At 41.2% G+C, this 27,963-nt stretch overlaps 1 protein-coding gene across 2 annotated transcripts in view; it reads right to left on the bottom strand.

Annotated features, from left to right (window-relative positions):
- The window catches only part of rngtt (RNA guanylyltransferase and 5'-phosphatase), a 116,570-nt gene that overhangs the window by 38,421 nt on the left and 50,186 nt on the right, over positions 1-27,963 (bottom strand). For both annotated transcript variants that reach the window (XM_046873258.1, XM_046873259.1), the window contains exons 11-12: positions 23,632-23,796; positions 472-540 (exon numbers count right to left, since the gene is read on the bottom strand). In XM_046873258.1, coding sequence (XP_046729214.1) covers positions 472-540; positions 23,632-23,796 — 234 coding nt within the window. The remainder of the gene's footprint in view (positions 1-471; positions 541-23,631; positions 23,797-27,963) is intronic.

The following is a 27,963-nucleotide window of genomic DNA, read 5'->3' on the forward strand; positions in this document are numbered from 1 at the left end:
AGTAAGTTTTCTATCGTTTTTTTTAGCAGGCAGCACCGAGTTTTTAGCCTCTTTAGGGTTCAGTGGCTGAGGTACTTTTAGGATTCGAGACTCTGACATGAAGATTCATTCATCTGCTGTTATAATAATCTCCACTGTTGTTCCTCCAGATGTTCCTCCAGATTTTGTGGAGGTTTGTGCTCGTTCAGTAGGTGAGGAAGTGAGGAGGCGGTTGGAACGGGATGCCGTTCCAATTCTTCCCAAAGGTGTTCAATAGGGTTGAGGTCAGAGCTCCATAGGAGGAGATCTTTCACTCCAACCTTGCTGGAGCAGGTTCGCATCATTCATACGGAGCCAATTAGCTGCTTCCGAGTTTGTGGGAACGGTTCTTTCCCAATACTTTCGCCGTAGTGTTAATACACGCTCGGTCGGATTCGTTTATTTTAATACTCGGTATATGTGTGTGTGATGAAAGTGTGTGTCTGTACTCACCCCGATGGGCTGGAAGATCAGTCCATCCACTTCGTGACTAACTTGAGAGGTGAAACTGCCCTCGAGGAGCTGCGAGAGAGAGAGAGAGAGAGGGAAAGAGAAAGAAAGTTAATGTGCTAATTAACACAGCAGACAAAACATATTAAAGAAACAAAAGAAAGAGGGGAATGGGGATGAGAGAGGAAGTCAATGATGAGAGCGATTGAGAGAAAAGGAAGGACGGAAAGTGTGAGCGAGAGAAGCAGAGATTTTTTTTCCCCCCTGAAAAGAGAATAGAATAAAATACAATAGACTTTGTCACATATACAGCATATTATAGCACAGTGAAATTCTTTTCTTCGCATTTCAGGGTCAGAGTGCAGAGTCAGCCATGCTACAGCGCCCCCTGCAGCTCAGAGGATTAAGGGTCTTGTTCAGGTACTGACTCAACAGACACAAGCTGACATAGAAAATGCAAATAAAATATTCAGATATACGGAGATTGTATAAGTGCATCCAACGCTCTTCTTTCTCTCTTTTTTCTTTTGTGCACTTATTAGCAATATTTGTATGCAGCACAGGAGCAATTAGTTTGGCGATACAAATGTAAAATTTTTGTTATGACAAAAGAAAACACTTAAATTAGGGGGGAAAAAAATTGAGGGGGTGGGGCTGAGTCAGGAAAGAAAAGATAGACCGAGAGAATAAGGTATGACAAACAAACAACAGAGAGAAGAGGGGAAGCAAGAGAGAAAGGGTGGGGGGCACATTGAGAAAGCATAAGAAGAGTAAGAACAGAGCACTGAAGATTATACGAAGAGAAAACAAAACAACAAAAAAACAAAAGCGAGAAAAGAGAAAGCAGGAGACAACAAATTCAATGAAGGGAGAAAGAAAAATAAAAGGAGAGGGATGAGAAACAGGCAAAGAAAACAGAGACAGTGAGAAAACGTGAGGAAAAGGAGAAGAGTAAAAAGAGCAAGAAAAGAGCGAAAACAAAACAAAGACAAAGTAGGGAGACCACAAAGTCAAAGGAGGGAGAAAGAAAAGAGAAACTGAAAAAGTAAAAATTAAAAAAATGAAAGCAGAGAGCGTGAAAAGAGAGAGAGAATGGAGACATAGCAAGAAAAGAGAAAGACAGAGGGATAAAGTGAGGTAAAACAATATGAGAGAATAAATGACGTAATAGCATTACATAGGGGCAGAGATGAACTCACACACACACACACACACACACACACACACACACACACACACACACACACACACACACACACACACGAGTGATAAACTGTGAGCATTAAGTGCTTGTGTGTGCAGTTTCTGTAGGTTTTGATGACATCACTGTGAATACACTACATCCGGAATGGATGAATGAAGAGACAAAGAAAATGGGGAGAGAGAGAGAGAGAGAGAGAGAGAGAGAGAGAGTAAGAGAAAATGGAAAGACTAAGAGAAAGTAAGAGACAATGGGAGACAGTTAAAGAAAATGGGGAGGCAGTAAGAGAAAATGGAGAGAGAGTAAGAGACAATGGGAAGACAGTAAGAGAAAATGGAGACAGTAAGCGAAAATGAAGACACAGTAAGAAAGAGTAGGAGAAAATGGGGAGACAGTAAGAGAAAATGGATAGATGGAAAGAGAAAATGTGGAGACAGTGACAAGTGCATTGATTTCAGACACAGTGGCAGCTGATGAGTTTTTCCAGACTGCCACTGATACTTGTTTTGTCTCCATCACTTTCCAAGCAAAGTTCACTGGCAATAAATGGAACACAGTGGTGCAGACAAACGTCCTGCCTTCACACAAACCTGACCTCAGTTATGGGCTTTTGTTTCTCAACGAACAATAAAGCCTGAGGAAAAAGATTCGATTATAAACCAAAAGAGCCCCCATGTCGGCTGGGAGGTTTCTGCTCCGCCCACTAAACTGCAAACCTGAGAATCGCAAGTGAATGGAGCATTGAGTGATTTCTGAAAAAGCAGTGAAAGAATGTTCTGGATGCTGTACGAACGAAGTCTGTCTTTTTCTTTCCCTCGTCTATGCCGAACTGAATCTCAAAGCCAGAGCTCTTTCGATCAAGGCTGTCGACTCGCGGGGGTCAAAAAGGCTCCGACTGCTCACGAATACAAACTAATCAGAACGTGTACATGCGTGCTGCTCATGGCCACATTCTACCCGGAGCTCCACAATGCCGCAGGCTGTTCAACAAGTACAGAAAACTCTGCCAAGGACGCTGAGCAACTCGCTAGATAAGGATGAAATTTTCAATTGAATATATCAGAGTTTTGAAGCTCTGAGAGGGCGAGGCGTTCGGTGCTCGCTGATATTCGGGAACGCCGACGCCAAAATCCAATTACGTTTCTGGTAAAAACCCAAAACTCAATCAAGCACTCGACATGATGGGGCGGGATAAGATCTACAGAAGGTCAAGGTTCGAAAAAAGGAACGCGGCATGACTCTAAACAAGGTTTGGCTCGTTGGAAAAATCGCTTCCATGTGGACAACTCGGTTGGTCGAAGTGGGGAGCTTTGTGTAAAAATCAAAATGAAATTGCTCAAAAGAGTCGAGGAGGACACAAACAGTCCTGACCCATGCAGCATCACAGTCCTGACCCATGCAGCATCAACAGCATTAACTTCCTCAGCAGTTTGGGCTACAGAAGCTTGTCTGTTGGATCGGACCACACGGTCCAGCATTCGCTCCCCACGTGCATCAATGCGCTTCAGCCGCTCACGACCCTGTCGCCGGTTCACCACTGTTCCTTTCTTGGAGCACTTTTGATAGATACTGACCACTGCAGACCAGAAACATCCCACAAGAGCTGCAGTTTTGGAGACGCTCTGACCCAGTCGTCTAGACGTCCCAATTTGTCAAACTGGCTCAGATCCTTACGCTGCCCATTTTTCCTGCTTCTAACATCAACTATGAGGACAACATTTTACTTGATGCCTAATAAATATATCCACCCACTAACAGGTGCCATGATGAAGAGATAATCAGTGTTATTATCTACACCACTCGATGTTATAACGTCATAACGTTATGACTGATCTGTGTATATCTGCAAAGCCATGGCACCAGTTACCACCATGGAAAAGACGCAGTTTCAAGACTTGATCCAAAATCTCCGGACTATTAAACGCACCCAAATATAAGCCGCATCCACTGAATTGTACAAAGATTTTTATTTTGAACATAAATAAGCTGCACCGGTCTACACTGAAACTAATGAACTTTGCACAGGCTTTAATGAAAGACAGTTTCATTGGTTCACCTGAACCCGTTCAGCAATTTCATTGGTCTAATGTTATGGGGTTCAGGTTATTGGCTTGAAGCTTGTGAAACCAGGAAAAACCCAGAAAACATCCATAAATTAGCCGCTTCATTGTTTAAGCCGCGGGGTTCAAAGCGTGGGAAAAAAGTAGCGGTTTATAGTCCGGAAAATACGGTACCTATTTATATAACTACACAGTGTAATAGAATTTGTCAAATCATAAGCGAATGCAACATGGACGCCACCGAGTGCCTTTTCGAATTGTGTCAGTTTGGTTTTTATCTTTCACTAAAGCCTTGTTTGGTCGCTGGTTATTAAACAGTAATCTGGTTGTTGGTTATTGAACACGATCATCATTCAAAGCAAAATTCTTAAACACCAAAAAAAAATAAAAAAATTGCCTTATTGCCCATAAGGATGATTAATGATGTCCTGAATGTTTCTAGGGAGATTATGGATTACAGTGAGATAAGAGACAAATGCTTCGCCTGAGCCTCGTTCGAAGACAAATGAGCTGTAATAAAAACCAAAGGAAATGGAAAACAAAAGGTCTGGGGGAGCGCGGACGATTCCAAAGTCGTCCGGAGTCTGACATTTTTAGAATGATGATGAATAGCGGCTCTGACGCCGTAAAAAAAACCCAAAAACACAAGCTTTCAAAATGCGAGTCGCATAAAATCCCAAATTCCCGTCTCCTGAGCCGGTCCTGTTCGGAGGATTCCCATACTTGTTTGATGAGTCCATAAAGGTTAAATGCGCCTTCTTCCACATCGGATGTATCATTGTTTCCGGTATGTTCCCAGCTGTTCTGCGTTTGGCTCAAACGCCACAAATGCCAAAAGTCGGCGCTGATTTAATGCTGGCATTTAAGAATCTGTCTGGCCTGCTGCAAATTTATTGTAGAAGAAGCCATTACATAAAAGATAATAGCTATAAAAAATAAATAAATGAGCGAGAGCTTTCTTAGTCACAATGGATTCTAAAAAAAAAGTCAACAGACCGGGAGGACAATAACGGACGGACGTCCTTGATGTTCTTACACTGTGGGAGCTTCTTTAGCTGCGCAACATGCTCAAGCTCGTGACTAGGGGAATGATTAAGAAGTGTCCGAGGTCGAATGGTGACGATGAGATGGTCACCCGTGACCGGGAATCCAAGGGAGCTAATCTGGCTGTGCTTTCTGGGTGAAAGTAATTGGCATAGTTTCTCTCCTGTGTCACTCACAGCCATCGCCATCTGGTAGCTCAGGAACTGATGCAGAGTAGAGATGCCTGTTCATGTGAGAATGGAAAGTAGTGAAAAAGCCATCGAATGTTACACTTCCATCACCCTGGGTGGTATCAAAGAGCTGGGTTAAAGAAACTGAGATCCCCATCTGAAAAAAATAACCCATACGAATAAATGCACGCAGTCACAGGGAGCACCGACCTTCCTAATTCAGTGTTTTAGAAGACATTTTATCCGGTGCTATTCTTTATAAAAGTATTGGGTCACCTGACCTTTCCTGCTATATGTGGTTCTTTTCTAAACTGTTACCACAAATCTGGAGGCACACAATTGTATAGGACTTCTTTAGATGGCGCTCTAATACATTTTTCCATTCATTTGAACCTTCAAACCCAAACCTGTTCCAGCATGGCGATGTCCCTTAAAGATCTGGTTTACATGCTTTGGAGAGGAAGATCTTGCTGCTATAGAGCTCTGATCTCATCCCTACTGAGCACCTTTGGGATGAATGTGAATTCTGACTGCACCCCAGGTCTCCTCATCTACATCAGTACCTGCCTTTCATAACACCCTTGTGGCTGATGAACACAAATATCCATAAGCACACTCCAAAATCTGGTGGAACATCTTCCCAGAAGAGCGAAGTGAATTATAAGAGTGAATTGGGACTAAATGTGGAATGAGACGCTCAAAAAAAAAAAAAAAAAAAAACCACATACCGTACTTATGACTAGGTGATCGCTCAAACTGGTAGAGTGAAACAAATTTGCAACCCAAAACAACAATCGAGATACGAATGCTAAATGGAAAAAGAAAAAAAAATGTGCCTGGATGGAAAAAAAAAAAAAAAAATCAGTCTTGTTTATTATTCTACTCACATTTGGTGCATCGGATACTGAATGGAGGAACATGGTGCTGGTAAATAATGAAGGAAATATGCATGAATAAAAACAAGCACAAAACAACAGACCATATATATAAAACCACGGAGGCTTCCGGATTTATGATTTCCATTAAAGAAAAAAAGAAAAAAAAAAACTTCACAAAACAGTACTCTATCTATCAACTGTTCACGCTGCAGTCAGAAAACTTAAACACCTCCGCGACAGAGGCACGTCGAAGCGCACCTTCCGTTCGCATTTTTTTTAATAAAGGATCGTCCCTCCGTTATTATTCGCTATTATCAAGCCATCACCACCTCCCCACCACACACACCTACACGCAGTCAAAGTGCCGAAACGTTGACAGAATGCTAAATAAATGATGCAGCCTGAGCAAACACCTCATTAATGTGACTCCATATATGACAAGCCCAAAAAAACGAAAACAAATGCGTTCGACTGATTCGGGCCTTCTCGTCGCCTGAGCGACAACTTAATAACTGTTGCCTGAGCATAACCACGCTTCAATCAGCCCATCATCAGGAAACAATGTGGAGGTGCAGAGGATGGACAAAATAAAAAAAATTTCAATATCTAAATAAAATAAATAAATAAAAAAAAGTCCCAGCCTGTCTTGTCGACTTTTATTTGTATTTTTTCCCATCCTCTGGGCTGAGACTTTCTTTTCCCGTTGTGTCTCCAGGAAGATGCAGCTCTACCTCTGCCATGTTAATCTGTATTCTATACGACTATTAGGACACGCCTCGCTCTCCGTAGAGAATGTGCTCGTAAAACAGTTTAGCGAGGAGAAATCGATCTAGAAATCAAAATTAGACCAAATCGTTGGTCACTTTCTAAATAATAAAAGTACAGCGGATCTACTGATAATTATATATAAATAAATACAAATATAGGTCTGGAGTGTAAAATGCAAAAGCTGTTTAGTGGGGTTAAAGCCTGGGGTTTGTGCAGGACAATAAAATTCTGCCACTCCAACAGGGGCATTGTCAATCTGGAACATGGTTTTGCTAGTACAAGTGAAGTCACACTTTAGCAAAGTATTTTGGAGGCACACGATTGTACAGAATGTCCTTGGATGTGATAGCATGAAGGGTTCTCTTCACTTGAACTGGGAGACCCAAACCTGTTCCAGCAAGACAGTATCCTTGAAGATATGCTTTACATGGGATGAAGTCGCAGATCTGCTTTGAAAATCAACCCTACTGAACCACTTTGATGAACTGGAATGACGACCCCAGGGCTCCTCACCTCACCACTAGCAGTACCTGACTTTACATCTCCACAAAGTCTAGTTGAACATCTTCCCAGAAAAGTGGCGACTACTATAACAGCAAATGGGGACTCGAGTTGGAATGGGGTGGACATTCAGAAATAGGCGTAGGTGTCCGGGCAACTAATCGGAACATGGGATCAAATCAAGGGCTCTCATTTGTCCACTCTCACCCGAATGGTAAACAATTCCTGTCAGACAACAGCCCAGCAGGTGAACGTAAAGATTCGGACGCCATGCGGGTCCGTCAGAGACAAGTTTGGAAACCTCATTTCCAAACAGCACACAAAGAATTCCTGTAGTGCCCTAAATAAAGTACACGAACAGCAGGCACCAGACGTCAAGCTGAATCAGGTGTGCGATGCATTTATGGAAAGAAAAAAAAAAAAAAAAACGTACAGCTCTCGACAATGTTATCGTCATCGGCAGCAGAATCCTGCCGCGCAAAGTGTCTCGGAATAATCCCCGGAGAGGGGGCGCCGGAGCGAAAAGAACAAGGCAGAAACGAGACAAAGAGCGATGATCTAATATATTCTAGCCACAGCTGCTGCACCAATCTGCTGAGCGTACACAGTAGACATTTGGGTTGCAAAATTAACACCGTGCTCTCGGCGCATAATGGGACAGACGCGGCGTAGCGCGCGAGCTACCGCGCCGGCCTCCAGCTGGACATCGCTACGAAAGCTTCTCTCAGCACTTTGCTGACTCGAGGCTCGATTGCCAACTCGTTGCTTTTGTAATACCTGCGATTACCCCCTCCCCCCGTCACACCTGGAGTGATTTCGGGACCAGACGCTTGTCTTTCCGTTCCGCAGACGGCGCCGGTCTTCAAGTTCCAGGTGTGGAAATAAATATGTGGGATGGGTTTGGATTTATTTCAGCCAGTTTCTGAAGACCTTGTGAGTGTTAAATTCGGGAGCCTGGGTTGGCGAGACACTTGAGTGTTCCTTGCCCCCCCGCGGGGCGGCAGCCAGGTTTAATGAGACCCTGTGTTTTCAGCAAAGGCTAGAAAACACGCACCTAATGACAAAGGCCGGCGAAGTCTTAACACTTGAAGAGCGAATTGAAGCAGGATTTCCGTGTGCATGCCTCATCTCGGAGATGAGGTGTGCGAGCAAGAACGGAGGATTAAATACGAAACATTCTGGGATATTCATTAAAAAAGCACGCAATGGGAAATTAAACTTTTAAGACCAAATACAGATAAAGAAACATTTCATGGTGGTTATTTCAAATCATCTAAAAACTTTGTGTGGAATCCAAAAACGCCCCCCTTAATTGTTATAAAGAAAATAGCACTCCTATATAACGCTTGGAGGGGAAAATCACAAAATTAATAAATAAATACATTTAAAAAGGGGTGCATCAAATGTATTCAAGTTGACGTTTATATCGCGATACAAACATATTTAGCATATGTTTCGCTAATACCGATTTATGCTGACCAAAACAATAAACGCAACACTTTTGTTTTTGCCCTAATTTTTCATTAGCTAAACTAAAAAATCTAAGACTTTTTCTATGGACACAAAAGGCCAATTTCTCTCAAATATCTTTCACAAATCTGCCTAAATCTGAGTTAGTGAGCACTTCTGCTTTTCTGAGAGAATCCATCCACCTCACAGGTGTGGTAGATCAAGATGCTGATTAGACAGCATGATTATTGCACAGGTGTGCTTTAGGCTGGACACAATAAAAGGCCACTCTAAAATGTGCAGTTTTATCACACAGCACGATGCCACAGATGTCCCAAGTTTGCAATCCTTTTGACGTAAGAAACATACACAATGTTAAAATCTTAGTTCCAGTAGGAACGTAATAAGTGTTGGACCGCAAGTTTGTTTAGTCTCCGCCTCGCACTTAACCGCATTTTTATTTACATTTTTTTTTTAATTATTATTAAACTTGAAAACATACACAACAATGCCAGGGGTATATAAAGAAAAATGTTTAAAAATCTTTAAAAAGGTACTAGAGTTAGTGCAGTGTCACTAAGAAATAAGATTTGTTTTGGGCATGAATGAAAACGCTAAAGTGCATAGTGCAGGCGTTATGTAGCGCTATGCGTAAACTGTTCAAATGTTGATGATCATAAACCTTAATAATATTAAAAAGAAACTGTATTAATAAAAATGACAAGCAATTTTTTGGTTTTGCATTTTTCCCCCCTCAAATTTACTGAAATTAACCCAAACTGTGACATAAAAACTGACATAAGCACCAAACCATGAATTGTGTACGGTTACGCCCTCAAATAACAATTCCTTTGATGCAGCACACAAAATAATAATAATAAAAAAATGTCTCTCTTGGTGAGTATTCAAATAAATTGCATTCATTTAACATACAGTTATGTTTAAACCTTTCTTGTGCTCTGTGTAAGATATTGTAAAACAAAATTAAAGTATACTAACAATTATCCGTATTAGTCATAAGTCAGCTTTTGACCAAACAATGTTTATATTTATGTATGTATATGATACAGTTGATATAAATTTCCCTACATTTTTTATTCATTCCCAAAAATTCCTGGTAAGTTTCAAACGTCTAAAGTTGAAGTTACCATGGAAAGTTTCCAGACATTTTCCACCGCTTTGCATCCCTGAACGTAACCCAGGTGAATCGCATAGCATCTGTAGCTGCTTCATATGTACTGTATCTTTAATGTATCATATCATCAGCTATGCATCCAGATGCGAAACGCCTTCGTGATGAAGCTATAAAGAATCTCCAGGTTAGGCTATACCGCTTTACACGAAGTCACCCAAATGAGAACGGGTTTCTCTTGGTTCCTGTTGATGGTTCTTATCAAGGTTTCCTCCTCAGATGTTCTCCTTGTATTTTAATGTCTATTAAAAAGTCCACGATGTCTACACAATATAAGGTTTGGGTTCCAGCGTTTAGTTTTTTTTTGTCTTTCTCAAATTGTCACTGGTTCCTGGCCAAGACGTTGATAAGAATCCAAACTGTCCTCTCTACCCATCAACGCTGGACAGTTTTCAGATAAACCCTGTGCACCGTGTCTGCTGCCGCTTGTCAAACGAAAGAAATGACTGTAACGGAAAGACACGATATTAGTTTTAGCTTCGTGTCTGCCAGCTTAATGTCAATACGGAGCTCCCCGGTGGTCGCTGGTATTTATTACTGGATTTATGTGTTTTCCACTCTTTCTGAGCCTTTCGACTTGCCTGATGAGTCATAGCAAAAAATACTTTAGGAGCAAAGACATGAGGAAAGAGTACAGGGGAAAAAAAAAAACAAGCAATGAACGTGAATAATACGGGGAAAGATCAGCCTTTGTACAGCATCCCAGAGTGTGTGTGCGTATGTGTGTATGTATATATATAACCTTGACTAAATGCTTAGGCTAATGAGGTAGACGAATACAATTTCGGGAACACGTGAGTGCAAACAAAGCAATTAGCGGGCAAGCGTCGGAGTTTCGCACTGGCGAGAAAAGTCATTAACATTTCATAGATTGCGGAGATAGACTGGTATCAGTTCAACAGCCGAACGTGTACTGCATTGGAGTGGAATGTAATGTAAGGTATTAACCTCGAGGCAGAGTATTACACGGCTGACAGCCCTGATCCATTTCAGTCCTGAGGAAAGGTTAGTGTGCTTATCAGCAATACAACATTTTTTAATTATAGACTTTATATAAATAATTAAAATACCAAAGGGAGTCCAAGAGCATCGGGGACGAGGAAACTTCAAATATTTGTACCGATAAGCAAAAGATGGATGGATGGATGGGGGGACAGACAGACAGACAGACTGACAGACAGACAGACAGACAGACAGACAGATAGCCAGACAGATAGCCAGACAGATACAGACAGATATAGACATACAGATACAGACAGATTCAGACATACAGACAGATACAGACGTCATTTGTGGTTCTTATTCAAACTGTTACCATGAACATGGAGGCGCACAATTGTACAGGATTTAAATAGATGCTCCAGCTTGACATTTTCCCTTTCACTTGAACTAGGAGACCCAAGCCTGTTCCAACATGAGCTCTAATGGGACATTCAAAATGCATCTCCCAATCTTATGGTCAGGTGTCCACAAACTTTTGCCACAGACAGATTGAAGTCACCATTCAAACAGTTCCTTCCTGCTGATTTAGATTCCTCGCACAGCACCAAAACAAACAGAGCTTCGAATCCTCGTTTGTTTTGCTTTTACGCTCGGAAGACAGCTCGGTGGTGTGATGGTCAGAGGTCATACTAAAAAGGACAACAAAAACAGGCGCCGCATGGACGAGGAAGATTATAATAAGCTCCTGCACGTCACTACAGTCACCTCCCTGTGTTGTCATGCATTCTGAAAGCCAAAGTTATCCCCAACAACCTTGGGAGACTCTCCAAAGCACCAGAGAAGTTACTGGGACTTTCCCTATTAGTCTTGTACTGAAAACATCAGACCAATCTGCAAGCTCCTCACAAAAAAAAAAAATAACTGAAGGAGAGAGGCTGTTGCTCCTCTGTGTGACATGGAAAACAAACGAGTGCCACAGTGAAGAATGACACCGCACCGCTTCAGTAAGCGACCAGTTCATTCCCTTCACAGTGTCGTGCACCCCAATTCGGCGGCTGGTGCGTCGGGTAACCCTTCAATCTTCCAGTGTGTATGAGAGCAAAAGGACAATTTGCAAGCGTTTTTCTCTGAAAATTCAATTTCGGCCTGGATGGAAAGCATTCTCCTTTTCCATGACTATTCACTGCATCCTTTATTGTCTTCCCCTCCTATCGAGGGAAAATAAAAATTTATGATGCAAAACCCTCATAATCCACACTGACTATGGTGTTTTGCCATACACTCTATGTCGAAGAAATTGTGGACACCTGACCAAAACACTTATATGTACTGTTTGTTGAACATCCCATTGCAAATGTATTCCCTATTGGCCATTATAATAAGCTCCATTCTTCTGGGATTCTGGGACTAGATTGTGTAGCGTGGCTATAGAGATTAGCATTAGTGATGATGGGTAAGGAGATCTGAGGACTTAGTCATATTCAGAATAATATTCTTCGAAATAAAAACTTTTGAAAACATCATTTACAGCACTGCATTTGCAGTCATGATTCTGTAATGGAAAAACACTGCATGCGCTCATTGACACCTCCAGAAATCATTGTCTGTGAAACGTTTGCCATGTCATCCACAAATGCAAGTTAATTCGCTATCATGCAAAGATGAAAGCATGCGTGAACATGATCCTGAAACGCCAGATCATGATCCTCTCAGGGCTAAAGCTCATTTAAAATTTACTGGGGCAAAGTGGAAAACTGTTCTGTGGTCAGACGAATTTAAATTCATGCCTGTGGAATTGCCAGCTTGCATATTAGAAAAGGCTCCTCAGTGCTGAATGGTAGAAGAGGAGTCCAGGTGCTGAACTGGCCTGCCTGCAGTCTAGAACTTTTACCATTTAAAAACATTTGGTGCGTCCTGAAGCGAAAAATACAACAAAGGACACCCGGAACTGTTGTGCAGCTAGAATCCTGTATCAGACACATATAGGACAACATTTCTCTCCCAAAACTTCAGCAAATGGTCTCCTCAGTTCCCAGATGTATACGGACAGAAGACGTGGTGCTACAAAGTGGTAAACATGGCCCTGTCCCAACGTTTTGGAGACCTGACGCAGCCAGTCAGATTCAAAAGACCCCGCAAACATCCTTAACCATCTAGAGACGTACCAGCGCCAATTGGATCCCACTTCATGTGAAGTTCGGACAATGGACCTCCTTGAGTGTTTAAAGGCTCTGGCATGGAGAAGCTGGCGTTGGATCTGTGATGATCGCAAATGTTGAGATATTTTATGAGTTGCTCAGTAGTTCCTAGTTTTATAACCACAAATGACTGTATACGACTGTAGAAAGAACATTACTTATAACCGTACACTCCAGTGCTCATGTTAGTTCTCTCTCTCCAGTGTTCTGTATTTTTGAAAGATTTATAATCACACTCTTGATGTCACCCAAATGAGGATGGGTTCCCCTTTTAAATCTGGTTCCTCTCAAGGTTCTTCCTCATAACATCTAAGGGAGTTTTTCCTTGCCACAGTTGCTATGGCTCAGAGATAAATACACATTGTTCACCTTAACTGTTCAATTCTGTAAAGCTGCTTTGAGACAATGTCCCACAATGTATTACATTTAAATTTTACACAATGTCCCAACTTTTTTGGAATTAGGGTCATGCAAAGACCCTATACACAAGCAGGTTTTAGGGTCACATATCGACATACTATTGGCCATACAGCCTATCTAACTACTAAATTTGAGCATGTTTGGATTTGCAGTGAGATAGACAAAACACGTGGACATTAAAAAGTCATCAATCTCCGTCAATGAGAGGACAAAATACCACTAGTTTCTTCGCCATTGTTTCATCATATAGGAATCACCCAATGCACCAATGAGTCCAGAAACTCTCACCCTAAAATCATATATAAAGTAATTTATTAAAATGTATTGACATTCAGTGTTGCTTCTTCTCACATATATTAACACCAATTAATCATAACCAGGCAAAGACGTTAACCCCACATGCCACACAAAGCACAGGCGTAAATATACACAAGGCGTCGGGAAAATTGATTTACACAGACACGTGGGTGCCGGAGAAACTGCAGAGAACTCATCAGAATAATCAGAAGGCATAATTAAAGGGGATTTACTAGCTTAATTCCTGAAGACGTCTCATTCGGCTGAGCTGGATATTGGACTGAAGGCAAACGGGGATACCTGCAGATCTCCTAATTAAAACGGAGATAAATTTAGACAAAAGCGGAACACGACGAGCCAAATCTCATTAGCTGTTCCGATCGTCACACAGAGAAATGCTATGAAAAAAGTTTGCCAATTTCAACATGAAGCTATTAGTGTTTTTATTTCTGGTTTCTGTTTTTTTTCTGGTTTTTATTTCCTCCAACAATGTGAGAAATTGTAAAACTAAAAACCGGTAAACGAAAGAGACGAGACTGAGCACTCAGGAAAGGAAGAATAAGACATTTATGAGTGATTCCACATGCAGGAAATTGAAGTGATAAGGCTAAAATTGGTGTTTAATTTAATAATCAAAAAAATAAAAAGACATCATGCTAGCCAACTGACCTAATACAGATGGATAGGAACAAACAAAAAACCTCTGGGGCGGTGGTAGCTTAGTGGTAAGATCATTGGATGTTTGATACGAAGGTTGCGAGTTTAAATCCCATCCACACCAAGCTGTCACTACTGGTATGATATGGTACGTAGCACTTCTTGGGTGAGAGGAAAGAAAAAATAAAGAAAAAAAAAATCAAGCCACTGGCCAATATTTCAGCTATGAGCTTCAGGTCTTTGTAATCGTATCTGTTGGACCTCAGTTTTCTCAGAATTTCCACATACACTATACTACTCACGAAAGAAACATGAAAACCTGGCCATCCAAATTTCAAAACCATATTTAGTCGTTTCTCCTTTCACTATTATAACAACCTCCACTCTTCTGGGAAGGCTTTCCACAAAATCCTGGAGCATAGCTTTGAGGATGTCCATTTAGCTACAAAGGTATTAGTCAAGTTAGGCCTTGATGTCCAGCATTCCAAATCATCCCAAAGGTGTTGAAAAGGGTTGAGGTACAGACCACTCAAATTCAAGTCTTTCAGACTTGGCAGCTAAGACTTTATGGTCCTTGCTTTGGCGTACAGGTTTGGGCTCGTTCCAGAAAGAAGGAAATTCAAAGAGGACAGTGGAAGCTCAGTGGTTAACGTGTTGGACATGATCAGAACATTGTGAGTTCAAATCCCAGCACCACCAAGTTGCCAGAGTTGGGTCCTTGAGCAAGGCCCAAATGAAATCCTCAACTGCTAAGTTGAACAAATACGGCAATTAAGGACTTAATCTGTCATGTAAAATTAAATCTTAATGCCATGGCACATAAAGAAATCATTGTTTAAAGGAGCAGTTCTGTGCTCCTAAATTTGTGGGAACAATTTTGGGGAAGGTCCCCACACAAAGGTGTTATGGTCAACTTTTTGCTATCAAGTGTTCTGCGTGTTCCTGATTCCAAAAAAGGTCATCGGTTCATTATTCAAGCATGCTTCTACTGAACATTAAACCTCGCTTATAAAACAAGATCTATAATCATAGGGGGGGGGGCCGAGCAGAAAAGCAATACCAGGCTAGACATGCTTAATGTTATAATATCGCTCTAATATCTCTCTGAAGTAAGATCTAGTGTCCATGGATAAAAAGTGAGCTCTATGTTGGTGGCTGAATCATTTTACATTGATTGTGTAGGATGTAATCGCTCTGGTCCTGTGTAGTTCGAGGCACTAAAATGGGTCCTCGGAATGATCCGCACTTAGTGTGTGTGTGTTTCAATTCAATTTTCTCTCAGCTATTGCAGTGGACTGAGTTTTACAGTTGTCGGCTGAGGGTCTCTTGAATTTACACCGAACCCAAATTCCCTTTTTAATCTCGCTACTAATTAGTTTCTTTCGCAGCACCACAAAGACTATGCCTAGCAACAGTGTGTATCACTTCTGAGTGTCCTTAAGTGCGTGTTCGCGAGCCTGACATGACCTCGTTGGACCTTTTCAACATGAGATTTCCAGCATGTCACCGCTATCTAGGAGCGAGGGCATTCCAGGGCCAAAGCTTGCGCTCTTTTCAGCGCCGTTTAACATGACACTGAGGCTCTCCATCACCTCCATCTTTCTCTTCACACGGCTTGCTAATGGGCTCTTAACACCGGCTCAGGCTGAAGTTAATCCAATCTAAACTCATCTCCCTCTCTTTCGGCTGTCGAGCTGCCATTCCGTTTTAACGACGATAGAGGACGAGCGAAAGCAATACGCAACAACTTGCTTTGCTCTTTACCGAGGCGGCATTTATGGAAGGTGTCTGTTTGATTCGTTAGGGGCTGTGGAGGAGGAGGACTTTTGGAGGACTTTTTTTATGATACAAACAGGCATCTCTGTCACTAATGGCGAATGCAGGACTTCCTGGGGAATGATGGAATTACGGGAATATGATCGAGACCCACGCTGGCCGTGATGACCCCGCAGGACAGAAGCTCTCAGAGCGCTACTGTAGTCTGGAATGAAAATTGGACACGATGGGGAAATTCCCGACTAGATATCTCATAGGAGAAAGAGGCATATCTATAAATCAGAGCAAGCGAACCAGATGCTTGCACTATTCCCCCCTTGTTTTCTTCCGCTTTATCTCAGACGGCACTCAGCAGATGGTCATGGAATAAAGAGGCTCTTTCAGTTGCCGGAACGAGCTAGCATGACTTCACCCCTTACAAAGCCGCATGACACAAGGGGACACAAAGCAGCCCAAGATCGACAAGGGGTAACAGACTTGTTCAAGTAAAGCAGAATGCGACAATAAAGAGATGAGTGATAAGGCCGGACCTGACTTGGTATGCATGAGAAAGATCATGGAGTTTTTAACAGACAAGTGCAAAAAACATAAATGCTGATTGTATCCCAGGCGCTCGAGAGGCCGGGGCATGTCCTCATCAACAGTGGAAGGAATGAACCACTGGAGAAGCTTGCAGTGGGACAAAGCAGAATTGTGATGAGGCCTCAAAGGCCTGGAACTCAAAAACTTCACTAAATTAGTCTGTGAAATAGTCTGGTCATGAGATACTCAAAGAACCTCTGAAAGTTTCACAGATTAAGGGTATCTGTAACAAGCCATGAAGCTTGGCATTAATAATGAAAAAAAGTGTGTTAATAATGATAGATTGTTACTAAAACCCTGTGGCAGATTTGGCAAAGAAAAACTCCCTAAGATGGTATGAGGACAAGAGCAACCAGACTCAAAAGGGTTGACGCCAAATGACCATTCATTACAGTTCCATCAGTGTTATCACCTGTTCACTGATAGACACTTGGATGCAAAACGGTTCACGGCCATTGCAGCCCTATGCCATTGTAGCAAACTGTTTAATCCTGGTTTGATCACTGTGCGATTTCAAATAGATCTCAGATGTCAATGTGAGACTGTAAGACAGTCAGAAACTGATGCATACGAGAAAAAAACTTGTCTGAAGTTTTATGTCGTAAGTCTTACTGCATTCTTTTGCAATGGTAGCTAGCAGCAATCAAAAACAAGAGTTCATTTGCTTCAAGACATTCCTCGATGCAAACGTCATACACACAAATTTTCCCATATAACTCTATAAGTTTCTTTGTCCACCTGACTCAGTGCCACATTTTTCCTGAGACGGGGTCGAAGTTGTCATGCTAATTGTGTCGTCAGGCTCGCTGTTCCTATCAGTTCTCGTTTTGACGGTTGTTGTAGGTCACACTGGAGAAAAGAGTCTGAAATCTTCTGGAACTGCTGGAATTTTTCATCGGAGGAAGAAAAAAAAAAAAAGATCGCAACGACCATTAACCGGGTGTCAGCAAACATGTCGAACCAGTGATCAAAAGACAATGGATTTTAGCCCAGGATTATAGGAATCATGGCCAAAATCACACAGTATGCACCTGCCTTAAATTCGCTACAGTCCGATTCCATCTTTATGGTTCTGGTGTTTAACCTCCCACAGTAATCTCATTGCTCTTGGAACTCTTACTGAAGTGGAACTATCCTCAGCTGCAGCAAGTGGTTTCCGATGTAAAATCTTCACTCGGTAAACTCAGACTACTGTGGATCTAATCCAGGACTTAAGTAAGACTTAAGTCCAAGTAAACTGGAAACTAATTTACCTATAGTATCTTCCTAAATGTTGATTACTTGGGTCTGGTCTCCTGGTGTAGATTTTGGAAGATAACAACCAATTTAACATCCACATGCAGTGGGCAAATTGAAAAGGTAAATATTTAGCGTTTAACGATCTTAACAATTAACTATCGATCAGACAATTAGCGTAGAACTGCACGCCCGAGACTCGTCTGTGCTACCGTTTGCTTTCTTACACTTACTGCAGTAGTGAACTGTTTGAGGAAAAGTATAGGAAGAGAGAAATTCATAACTGTAATAAAAAGTACTGCCACATGATTACACCACACGCTACACTAAATTGACAAAAGTATTGGGACACCTGACTATTCAGGAAATAACATGGTTCTTCTTTCAACTGTTACCACAAACTTGGAGGCACACAATAATACAGATCGACCATTCATGAAATTCATTTGAACTAAGAGAAACCTGTTCCAGCGTGACGATGCCCCTGGGCACAAAACTCCAAAACTTTATGAAGACATGCTTTCCATGGGTATTTAGAGTGGAAGATCTCCTTCTTTAAAGCTCTGACCCCAACTCTATTGCCTCACCTCACCTCACCTACACCCTTTTGGCTGAATGAGAACAAATCTCCACAAAATCTAGTGGAACATCTTCCAAGATAAGTCGAGGTTATTACAGCAGCAAATGGAGACTGAAGGTCGAATAGGTATGGAATTTTTTGAGCATTGCATTCCACATTTAGTCCCAATTTCCTCTTATAATTCCCTTCACTCTTCTCGGAAGATGTTCCACTAGATTTTGGAGTGTGCTTATAGATATTTGTGTTCATCAGCCACAGGGGGTGTTATGAAAGGCAGGTACTGATGTAGGTTAGGAGACCTGGGGTGCAGTCAGCGTTCACATTCATCCCAAAAATGTTCAGTAGGGATGGGATCAGAGCTCTAAAGCAGCAAGATCTTCCTCTACAAAGCATGTAAACCAGATCTTCAAAGAGCCCACTTTGTGCACAGAGGTATTGTAATGCTGGAACAGGTTTTGGGTTTCCAAGTTCAAGTGCAAAATTTGATTATAGCGCCATCTAAAAGACATCCTGTGCAAATGAGTGCCTCCAGATTTGTGGTAACAGTTTGGAAAAGAAACACATAGCAGGAAAGATCAGCTGTCCCAATACTTTTGGTAATAGTGTACATACTTGTACATACATGAGACAATAAAGAAAAAGAAGTATTGATGTAAGTGAACGAAACATTTTACATTTTAACAAATCATTATGTATCTTATGGTCAGGTGCCACGAACTTGTGTGTGTATATAGTGCATCTATAAACATCGAAAAAGTTAGCAAGAGGAAATACGTGTTTTGCTGTTTTCAAGCTACTCTTGGCCAAAAAATAAATAAAAAGTGATGTAATAATGAGCCAAAACTGTCCTAAGACCAAGCAACAGCACAATCAAGTTTGAAATTCAAACTGTATTAAAAAGCAGGTACATTGTTTAAGTCTTGCTAAGCTGCTAAGCCCTCAGCTCTGCCACTGTCGCTCTTGTTAATGACTACAATTTGACACCACACTGACAAGAGTTCCTTTTAATGTACTGAACAATCTATTTTTTTTTTCCAAATGCAGCCATGTTCCTCTCCTGGGTAAACGCCCAAACCTCCTTGTTGTGATGCAATTTCGATATTACTCAATAGGATGCAAGTCTCTGAAGTTTGCTCTGTGCTCAGTGCTGAGTCTTAAAAAAAACAAAAAACCCCACACTTGCAAGTTCGCTTATTGCAACTGGTTACGTTAGCTTCCTGACGTCAACATTGCTGATTGTTTGGTCTTGTTTTTCTGTTTGTCCAGCCATAACGGACAAAAAAAACTACGGAGAAAAGTTTGTGGACGTATATAGAGGCAGATAAACTATATTGCCAAAAGTATTGGGTCACCTGACCATTCCTATATCCCTATATATGGTTCTTCTCCAAACTGTTACCACAAATCTAGAGGCACTCGATTGTACAGGATCTTTAGATGGCGCTATAATAAAATTTTGCATTCACTTGAACTTGGAAACCCAAAACCTGTTCCAGCATGGCGATGCCCCTGTGCACAAAGTGAGCTTCTTGAAGATCTGGTTTACATGCTTTGGAGAGGAAGATCTTGCTGCTATAGAGCTCTGATCTCATCCCTACTGAAATCTAGTGGAACTTCTTCCCAGAAGAGTGAAGGGAATTATAGAAGGAAACTGGGACTAAATGTGGAATGCAGCGCTCCAAAATAACATACCGTTCTTATGACTAGGTGTCCCAATACTTTTGGCAAATACTTTTCGCTGACACTTACCACTCCTGGCACTCATTGTCCAATTAAGCATTTCCTAGTCACCAAGAAGTGTTTATTAAAATTTTTATTACAAATGAACGATGAGCATATGGTGGGCAAAGCGGTAGCCTAGGTTTCCAGAAGAAGCAGATTTTGCATTCAAGCTATAATTTTTTTTCTTTCATGGTCGCCTAGGAAACAAGAAGGCTCAACAATCAGACACAAATCGACTGGCCTTCGTTTAAACAGTATTAATGCCGCAATATAACGATGCAACAACAGAGCGAGCTACATGTTCGGAATCCCGTCCAAGGCCGCGTGGCTGTCGGCTGAAAGTTTTTATAATAATGCAACGTTTCGGAATCAGGAACTTGTGGAAAGTAATTAAACCGTGCAAACAAACAATGCGACCATGAAGGTTAAACACAGAGTGTCACAATCGAGAACTAGAATGATGATATTTCGATCGTAGCCCACACATCTGTCCACGGCTTGGAGATGCAGTAGGGTAGAGACTCCTTTCTTAGTCTGCACTACTGTATGTTGAGAAAGAGAAAACCTCTCTCTATCTCTATCTACTTCTTAGTCTATTTTTTTGGGGCAACCAAAAGTTTGTCCAATAAGCTGGCTAATGAATTTTCAATTAATTTTATTAAACTTGAAAACATACACAACGAGGGCAGGGGTATTTAAAAAAGAAATAATAATAAGAAACTCGAGTTAGTGCAGTGTCACTGTGGCTACTCGCTCAGTAATGGAAATACGATTTGAAGTGCGAAATCGCTGCCACTTCCGATTTTTTTTCGAGTCTCGCGATTCGGATTCGGACAATTCCACGTTACGAGGGAGTGAATAAATAAATGGATGGAAGGAATGAAGCCATTAAATAGGGTCTAACAAATGTAAACTATTTAATTACATTTTTCCATTTTTGTAATTTTATTTCATCTATTTAATTTGTGCTAATTTTCTAATTATTCAATCACTATCATAACTATCAGCGTATTGCATTAATTCAATTCATTCTACATTCTATATTTCAATGAATTATAGATTAACATTATAAAATATTACCTAACTAAACATGCATTTTATTGAAAATTGTATTTATAGAAAAGTTAGCTGTACATGTTCACTATTGTTAATAATAATAATATACTGTGTAAATTAAACATTTTTATTGTTTTGCAATGTTTTAGGCCCCAGTATCGCCAAGCTGCCACTCTAAGAACCCCTAAACAAGGCTCTTAAACCTCCGTGCTCCAGGGGCGCTGTATCGAGGTTAAAACCTGCGCTTTGAACTCGGCTTCCTAAAATCGCTGGGATGATCATCACTGGATAAAATTCAGCTTGATTTCCAGCTTACTAGGGACCTGAAGAATATCCATCCTGAAGAAACTAGTGCTGCTCATGCCAGCTCTTTTATGGCTCCCTTACAGTTTACCTACCAGTCACAGGTTGGCGTCCAGGATGAAGTCCTATATCTACTGCAAAAGGCTCACTCGAGTCTGGCCTCCAACAAAACCATGGTGTAAATGGCTTTCTTCGATTTCTCGAGTGCATTTAACACCATCCAACCTCTCCCGCTGAGAGAGAAGATGAGAAGAATGCAAGACCAGTCAATGATCTCCTGGGTCACTGCCTGCCTGACAGACAGACCCCCAGGTTTCACGCCTGGATTCTTGTCTGTCTCAGCACCTGCTGAGCGCCACTGGAGCGCCACAGGGAATCTCCATCTTTTCCTCTACACCCTGCGCCCCGTAGACTTTCAGGAGGGGTCAAACGTCTGCCTGCTTTGAAAATCAAGTCTGTAGTAACTATAGAACGAGTAGACAAAGGAGTACTACCTGGGAAACAATTTGTTGAAGTGGCTCTTCAGTGAGACTAAAACCATAATGGGAGTGGGCTACACGAGAAAGAGGAGCAGAACCAGCCCCATTAGCATCACGGGGCAGGACGTTGAAACAACATAAGCTGGATAGAAGGTCAAGCAGGTTAAAGGCCTTGTCCAGGAAAGGAATGAGTTGGGCTCTGCTTTCTGAGGGTCCTTTAATGCTTGCAACAAGAAATTAAAGATGTTCTACCACATCTAGACATTTTTCTTTGAAGCCGTATGATGATGAGGCAGCATCAAAATCAGATACCAAAAATGGTAAGATTTGCTGATTAGAGTTACGATGGTTTGACTTATAAATATACACGTGTTCTTGCAATTTTCATGCGAGAAAAGTAACGCACTTTCTTTGGAGCTCAGAAATTTTAAATCATGACATTTCCAGCCCAGAGTCCTGATCTAAACTTGATCAAAAATCTAGGGGTGTCATTTTTTTATTAACATCGTATTATTATTAATATTTAAGCTTTATGTCTGCTTAGTTTAAATGTAAAAAAAAAAAAGATAAATATAAAAAAATATATATATAAATTAAATTTATATCAATTTTTATTATATCCATTAAATTGGTAAAAAATTGAACTGGTTAAAAAAAATTTATCAATGGAAAAATTCAATTAAATAGTTTACATTTGTTAGACCCCATTTGGTTAATACAGATGTGTATATAAGTGTGTGTGGGCTATTAGTATTTTTTTTACATTTAATATTTTATTTTCTAAAGATATTTTATACTTAACTGTTCTACTTATTTCTATATATGCATTAAAGAAACACAAATATTTATTTATTATTCAATTGGAATTCAGGATTTTGTCCTTTTAAGGGAAAGTCTTGGAGCTGTCCACACAAAAATCTGAAAGTGGCAGCAAAGTGCGAGACGGAGACTAAACAAACTTGCGGTCTTCCTCTTAATATGTTCGTGAGGGAACCCGGGTTTTAACTATAGTCCTGCACCAAAATGGTTCAGTTTGACCAAATGTATCGTAACACCCCTAATAATGTTAGCTGTTATTTTTTTTTCTATTGTTTTTTTAATATTTGCCAGGACTTTAAAACTACAGAACCATTGCTGCAAATGGTTCAGGATTTCAATAATATCCATATTCAACCTGTGCCCAAAATAAAGGAGAACAACAACCCAGTTTGAGGATAAAACAAGATCTAAAGCACCGCAACTGTTTTCGATCGAGGAGCTTTTCGTTAATGTTTCTTTTTCCTCGTCCTCTCGGAGGCTTGTAGTTTGCTTTATTGGTGCGATAGGTGTCGGCGCTGCTTTTCACGAGCTCGGCAAATCGGCGTGATTGATTTCGCTAATTAAATATAAGCTCTGAACCGGAGCCGGCACTCTTTCCACGATTTCGATACGCCTGGCGTTTCGATGTGGAAATGACGAACAATAATTAATTGTGTAATATAACAACAGACACGGTGGTTAATTGTGCTTCGGCTCCTGCACTAAAAACCGTACGGGGCTGAGGGGAACAAAATGGAACAGTCCGCTGATGTTCCTGATGTTTTCTGAGAACCTAATTTCAATCAAATGAAGCATCCGGTAACAAAAAAAATAAAAGAAATAAAAAAACTTACCTTTCGTGCCACGTGAAGGTCGAAGAACGGCTTGTTCCTGACGCTGAAAGGCTCCTTGGTCTTGTCGATTTGGCCCATCTTGATTTTCTCGGAGCGAGGGAAGATGATTTCCTTCTCGATACACAGCAGGCGTCTGCTGAAGTCGCACTGGCCCACCGGCTGGCCCTGCCGAGACGAACCGATATTAATTTCATTTCACGGCTAATGGTTCGGGCTTCAAGTAATTAGCTTACGCTTAGAAGGGAGTAAAAATATATATATAATTACACACCGAGACGCATCTGCACTAACATATCGCTTTTAATTTGCTTTCAGCATGACAACACTTTTACACAGCCGAAGCAAATACGGCAGAAAGCGTACGTGTGGTCTTCTCTTCAGTACACTAATTACGTTTGACGTGCATTTGTTTACTCCTTGGCTTATAATCATCGTAGGAACAAACTTGTAGGTGCTAGAGATGGTAAGATTCAACGATTCGCATAAATATATTAATTATAATTAAAATTAAAAAAGATGTTACAAGTTGAGCCAACTTGTAGCGTGAGCATCGTTCTGAACGTTTGCATGCAAAAAAAAAAAAAATGCATTTCTATATAATGCGCTATAATTTTATTATTCAGAAAGTGATCAAAGATTCCTGATCAATATTTTATAAGTAGATCGATTTCTCCTCGGCGTGTCCTGGGAGTCCCATAGACTATAGATTAACATGGCAGAGGTAGAGCTGCAACCTCCTGGAGACAGAACAAGAAACTACACTTTACACTACAAAAGGCCTGTTTGTGAAACGTCCCTGCGTTCGAAATCAAAAGGCACTTAAGCACATTTATGATTTGCTGTCACGTTGCGTTGAATCGAAATCGGATCGTGTCGGTAGCTGCTTAGTACGTTCCTTTAGTGCATCGTATCGTTAAAGAGGCATCGAGATGCGAATCGCATCGGCCTTAGTTATGGAGATGCGCATCCCTAATAGTCACTTGTACAGTGAGTTATTTATCTACACTTAGTACCCCATTAAGAAAAACAGAATTCAAGAAATCTTGTGCTCGGGTGCTATGAAAACACAAAGTAAAGTCTTAAAAAACAAAGAAAGGGAATAAAACCTCACCCAGACACACTGACTGAACAGAAGTTAAGCTGGAGATGACCTCATGACCTCTTGGTTCATTACCAGACATGCAAACTTAGTCGTATTTGCTCTACGTGTGTGAGAGACTTAACAATTAACCACAGCTTTTAATCAATCACTGTCTCTAATCAATCACTGTGGTGGCAGCCGTCTCCATGGCAACCCCCAGCAGTCTCGCGCCTGCTCTCCGGTGACCCTTGGGGACGACTTTTGACCGGCGGCCAGAATACGTGGTTGACGCTTGACGAGGGGAACGACAGCTTGTGTGCTCAGAGACACGGGCAGATGCAAATGCAGACAGGAGCAATATCACATTATACACCATTCCTGCTCATCACCTTTTATTCCTCCGAGACTTTCGATAATGCTAATGGTTGTTAAATATGCATGGATATAATAAGCTAATGCGTGGATATGAGGAGCAAAATATCTGCACTGTCCAATCGGGTGATCTCAAAATGTATCCAATCTGTCGCATCCTTTTTTTTTACCATAGTGGATATTTTAAGAACCGTGCCCAGGATTGCTGTTTTTGGCCGACAGAAAGTGGAGCCCGATGTGCTCTTTTTTGCTGATGGACCTCACCCGAGTCAAAGTTTTGGGTCTTGGGGATTTTATAGGGTGTGTGAGCTTAAAACCAGGCTTCTCATTTGGATTCTCAGATAAAAAAAAATCACTTTCCCACCAAAGACCCACAATTCACTGGATGTTTTTTGTTTTCTGCACCATTGTCTAATGTTTTCAGTTTAAACAAGATATGGACCACTATATGGACAAAAAGATTGACCTTTCCTGCGATATGTGTTTCTTCTCCAAACTGTTACACAAGCTGGAGGCACACAATTGTATACGATGTCTTTGGATGCAGGATTAAAAAAAAAAAAAAAAAACTTTCTTTTTGCAAAATGTGAGACATTTTGTCTTTGTTTATATTTATTTAAAAAATCCTCTCATAGCTGTAGGCTGATGCTATCTTAAGTTTGTAATCTTAACCAGTCTGAAAATTCATGAGGTTCATGTCTAACGATCTGACGGCATTTCGAATTCAGCACAGTGCAGCCGCCACCGTGAGGCGCCTCCGTGAGGCGATGGATCGACGGGATCGATCCATCTTCTCAGGAAAGAACAAGTTGGAGGGGTTTCCCGATACACGGGTACAGCGGGTTGAGGGGAATCATTCTCTTACTGCAATCGGTGTGCTTTTATAGATCAAGAAATAAATTTGTACATTAACACTACATGAACACTGAAAATGAGAGAAATGGACAGGGGGGGTATTGCTATGAAAAAACAAAAACAACAAAAAAAAGGAATATCCGTTACACAAGTCAAGGGGCATTGCAACGATTAATAATGCTTGGAGGGACATTGAGGACGTCTTTGGCGCCTGTGAGAAAGTCCAAGCTCCAACCTCCGCCAAGTTGCCCCTGTTGGGCCCTTAAGCAAGGCCCCTAAACCTCTCAGCTCCAGGGGTGCTGTATCATGGCTGACCCTGCGCTCTGACACCAGCATCCTAACATTACTAGGAAGACGCAGCTCTACCTCTGCCATGTTAATCTGTATTCTATGCGACTCTCAGGACGCCCCTCGGTCTCCGTAGCGTTTTGATACGTTCCTGTTCACGTATCGGCGCTAAGAGAACGCGCTCGAGAAGCGGTTTAGCAAAGAGAAATCGATTCGCATATCACATATCGGTCACTTTGCAAATAATAAAGTATAGGGTAGTATCTACTTATTATATATATATATATAAAGAAATCTTTTATTACCGATGCAAATATGTTAAAAAGCGATGCACAGTGACACAAATGGTTCTGACGCACAACTTTTAATGATGGTCTTAAAGCAAACACGAGTGACTTGTATGAACGCGGAACTGGCGGAAATGCGACCATAATGCAGGATCTGTCTAATTGTAAAGAAAGTGTAAAAATAAATAAATACAAATAAATACAAATTAAAGCCTGCTGCCTGGAATAAAGTCCAGCACTGTAATACATTTCTTTTCGCCTGATTGCTCGCCGCTTCCTTGAGCGATGCTACACGTGACGGGAGCTTTGTTCGATTTGAAATAAGAAATTAAAAAAAAAAAAAAAAACTCAAACATGCTGCACCAGGAGACCAGGAGCATACTGTGGAAGGAGATTTCCACCTGGAATTAAACTGCATTTTTAAAAAAATATATAAAAACATTCCGATTAGTCTTTCCCCCCGTTTTCACCATAATTAAGAAAACTCCCGCTGGAGATAAGCAGTGCAGAAGTAAACGTGCCAAGCTGTAGCTGTTCTTTCAAAACTTTCAAAACTATAGCCTGAGGTCCGTGTTAACCGCAAGAGGGTTCGGAAATCGCTGGCTGGATTTAACAAGAATACAAAAACATCCACAGCAACTTGAAAACCTCTCCAATTTAAAGTTCTAAGTTCTCCAGGTTTTGGGTTCCTCAAATCGAAAACGCACAACCGGGGACCAAAACACAGGCCTGGAGGTGCCGAGCCACCCCAAAGGTTGGTGAATAGGGTTTGGAGCTCTACTGTGTGTTTGAGTTTCTGTGACGCATCTGTTTAAAAGAGTGCGCATCAGATTTAGAAATAATAATTTGTGACCAGTATTTTACTTGTAGATCGATTTCTTCTCGCTGAACTGTTTCTCGAGCGCGGTTTCTCAGCTACGTGAATACGACGCGGCACAGCGTTACGGAGGCCACGGCGTGTCCCGAGAGTCACAAAGAATACAGATTAACATGGCAGAGGCAGAGCTGTAACTTCCTGGAGACGGAACAGGAAACGAACGTCTGGTTTCCTTTCATCTTTTTTCTTTGTTGCACTACAAAGGCGTGTTTGTGAAAGGGGGCGTGTGTTAGAAGTCACTTAAGTAAAATGATGATTTGCTGTTTGTCGGAAACAAAGAAAGTCAAATGAACTCTGTACGTTATTGAATTGCGGAGCATCATATTTGTTGGATGCTTCGTGAATCGTAAAGGCATCGGAAGCTGCTTCACGAGTATCTTTAATGTACCGTATCGTTGGCGATGCCTCGAGACGCGAATCGATTGTGAAGATCTTTAATAAATCGTGTACAACTTTGTGGTAACAGTCTGGGGAGGAACCACAGGCTTCGGAGTCCCCCGAACCGAAACGTGCCAAAAATGACTGAATGAAATGAACGAATGAGGGAAATTTGGAGTGCGTTATGTACGTCC

Source organism: Silurus meridionalis, chromosome 18, assembly GCF_014805685.1.
Source record: "Silurus meridionalis isolate SWU-2019-XX chromosome 18, ASM1480568v1, whole genome shotgun sequence".
NCBI lineage: Eukaryota > Metazoa > Chordata > Actinopteri > Siluriformes > Siluridae > Silurus > Silurus meridionalis.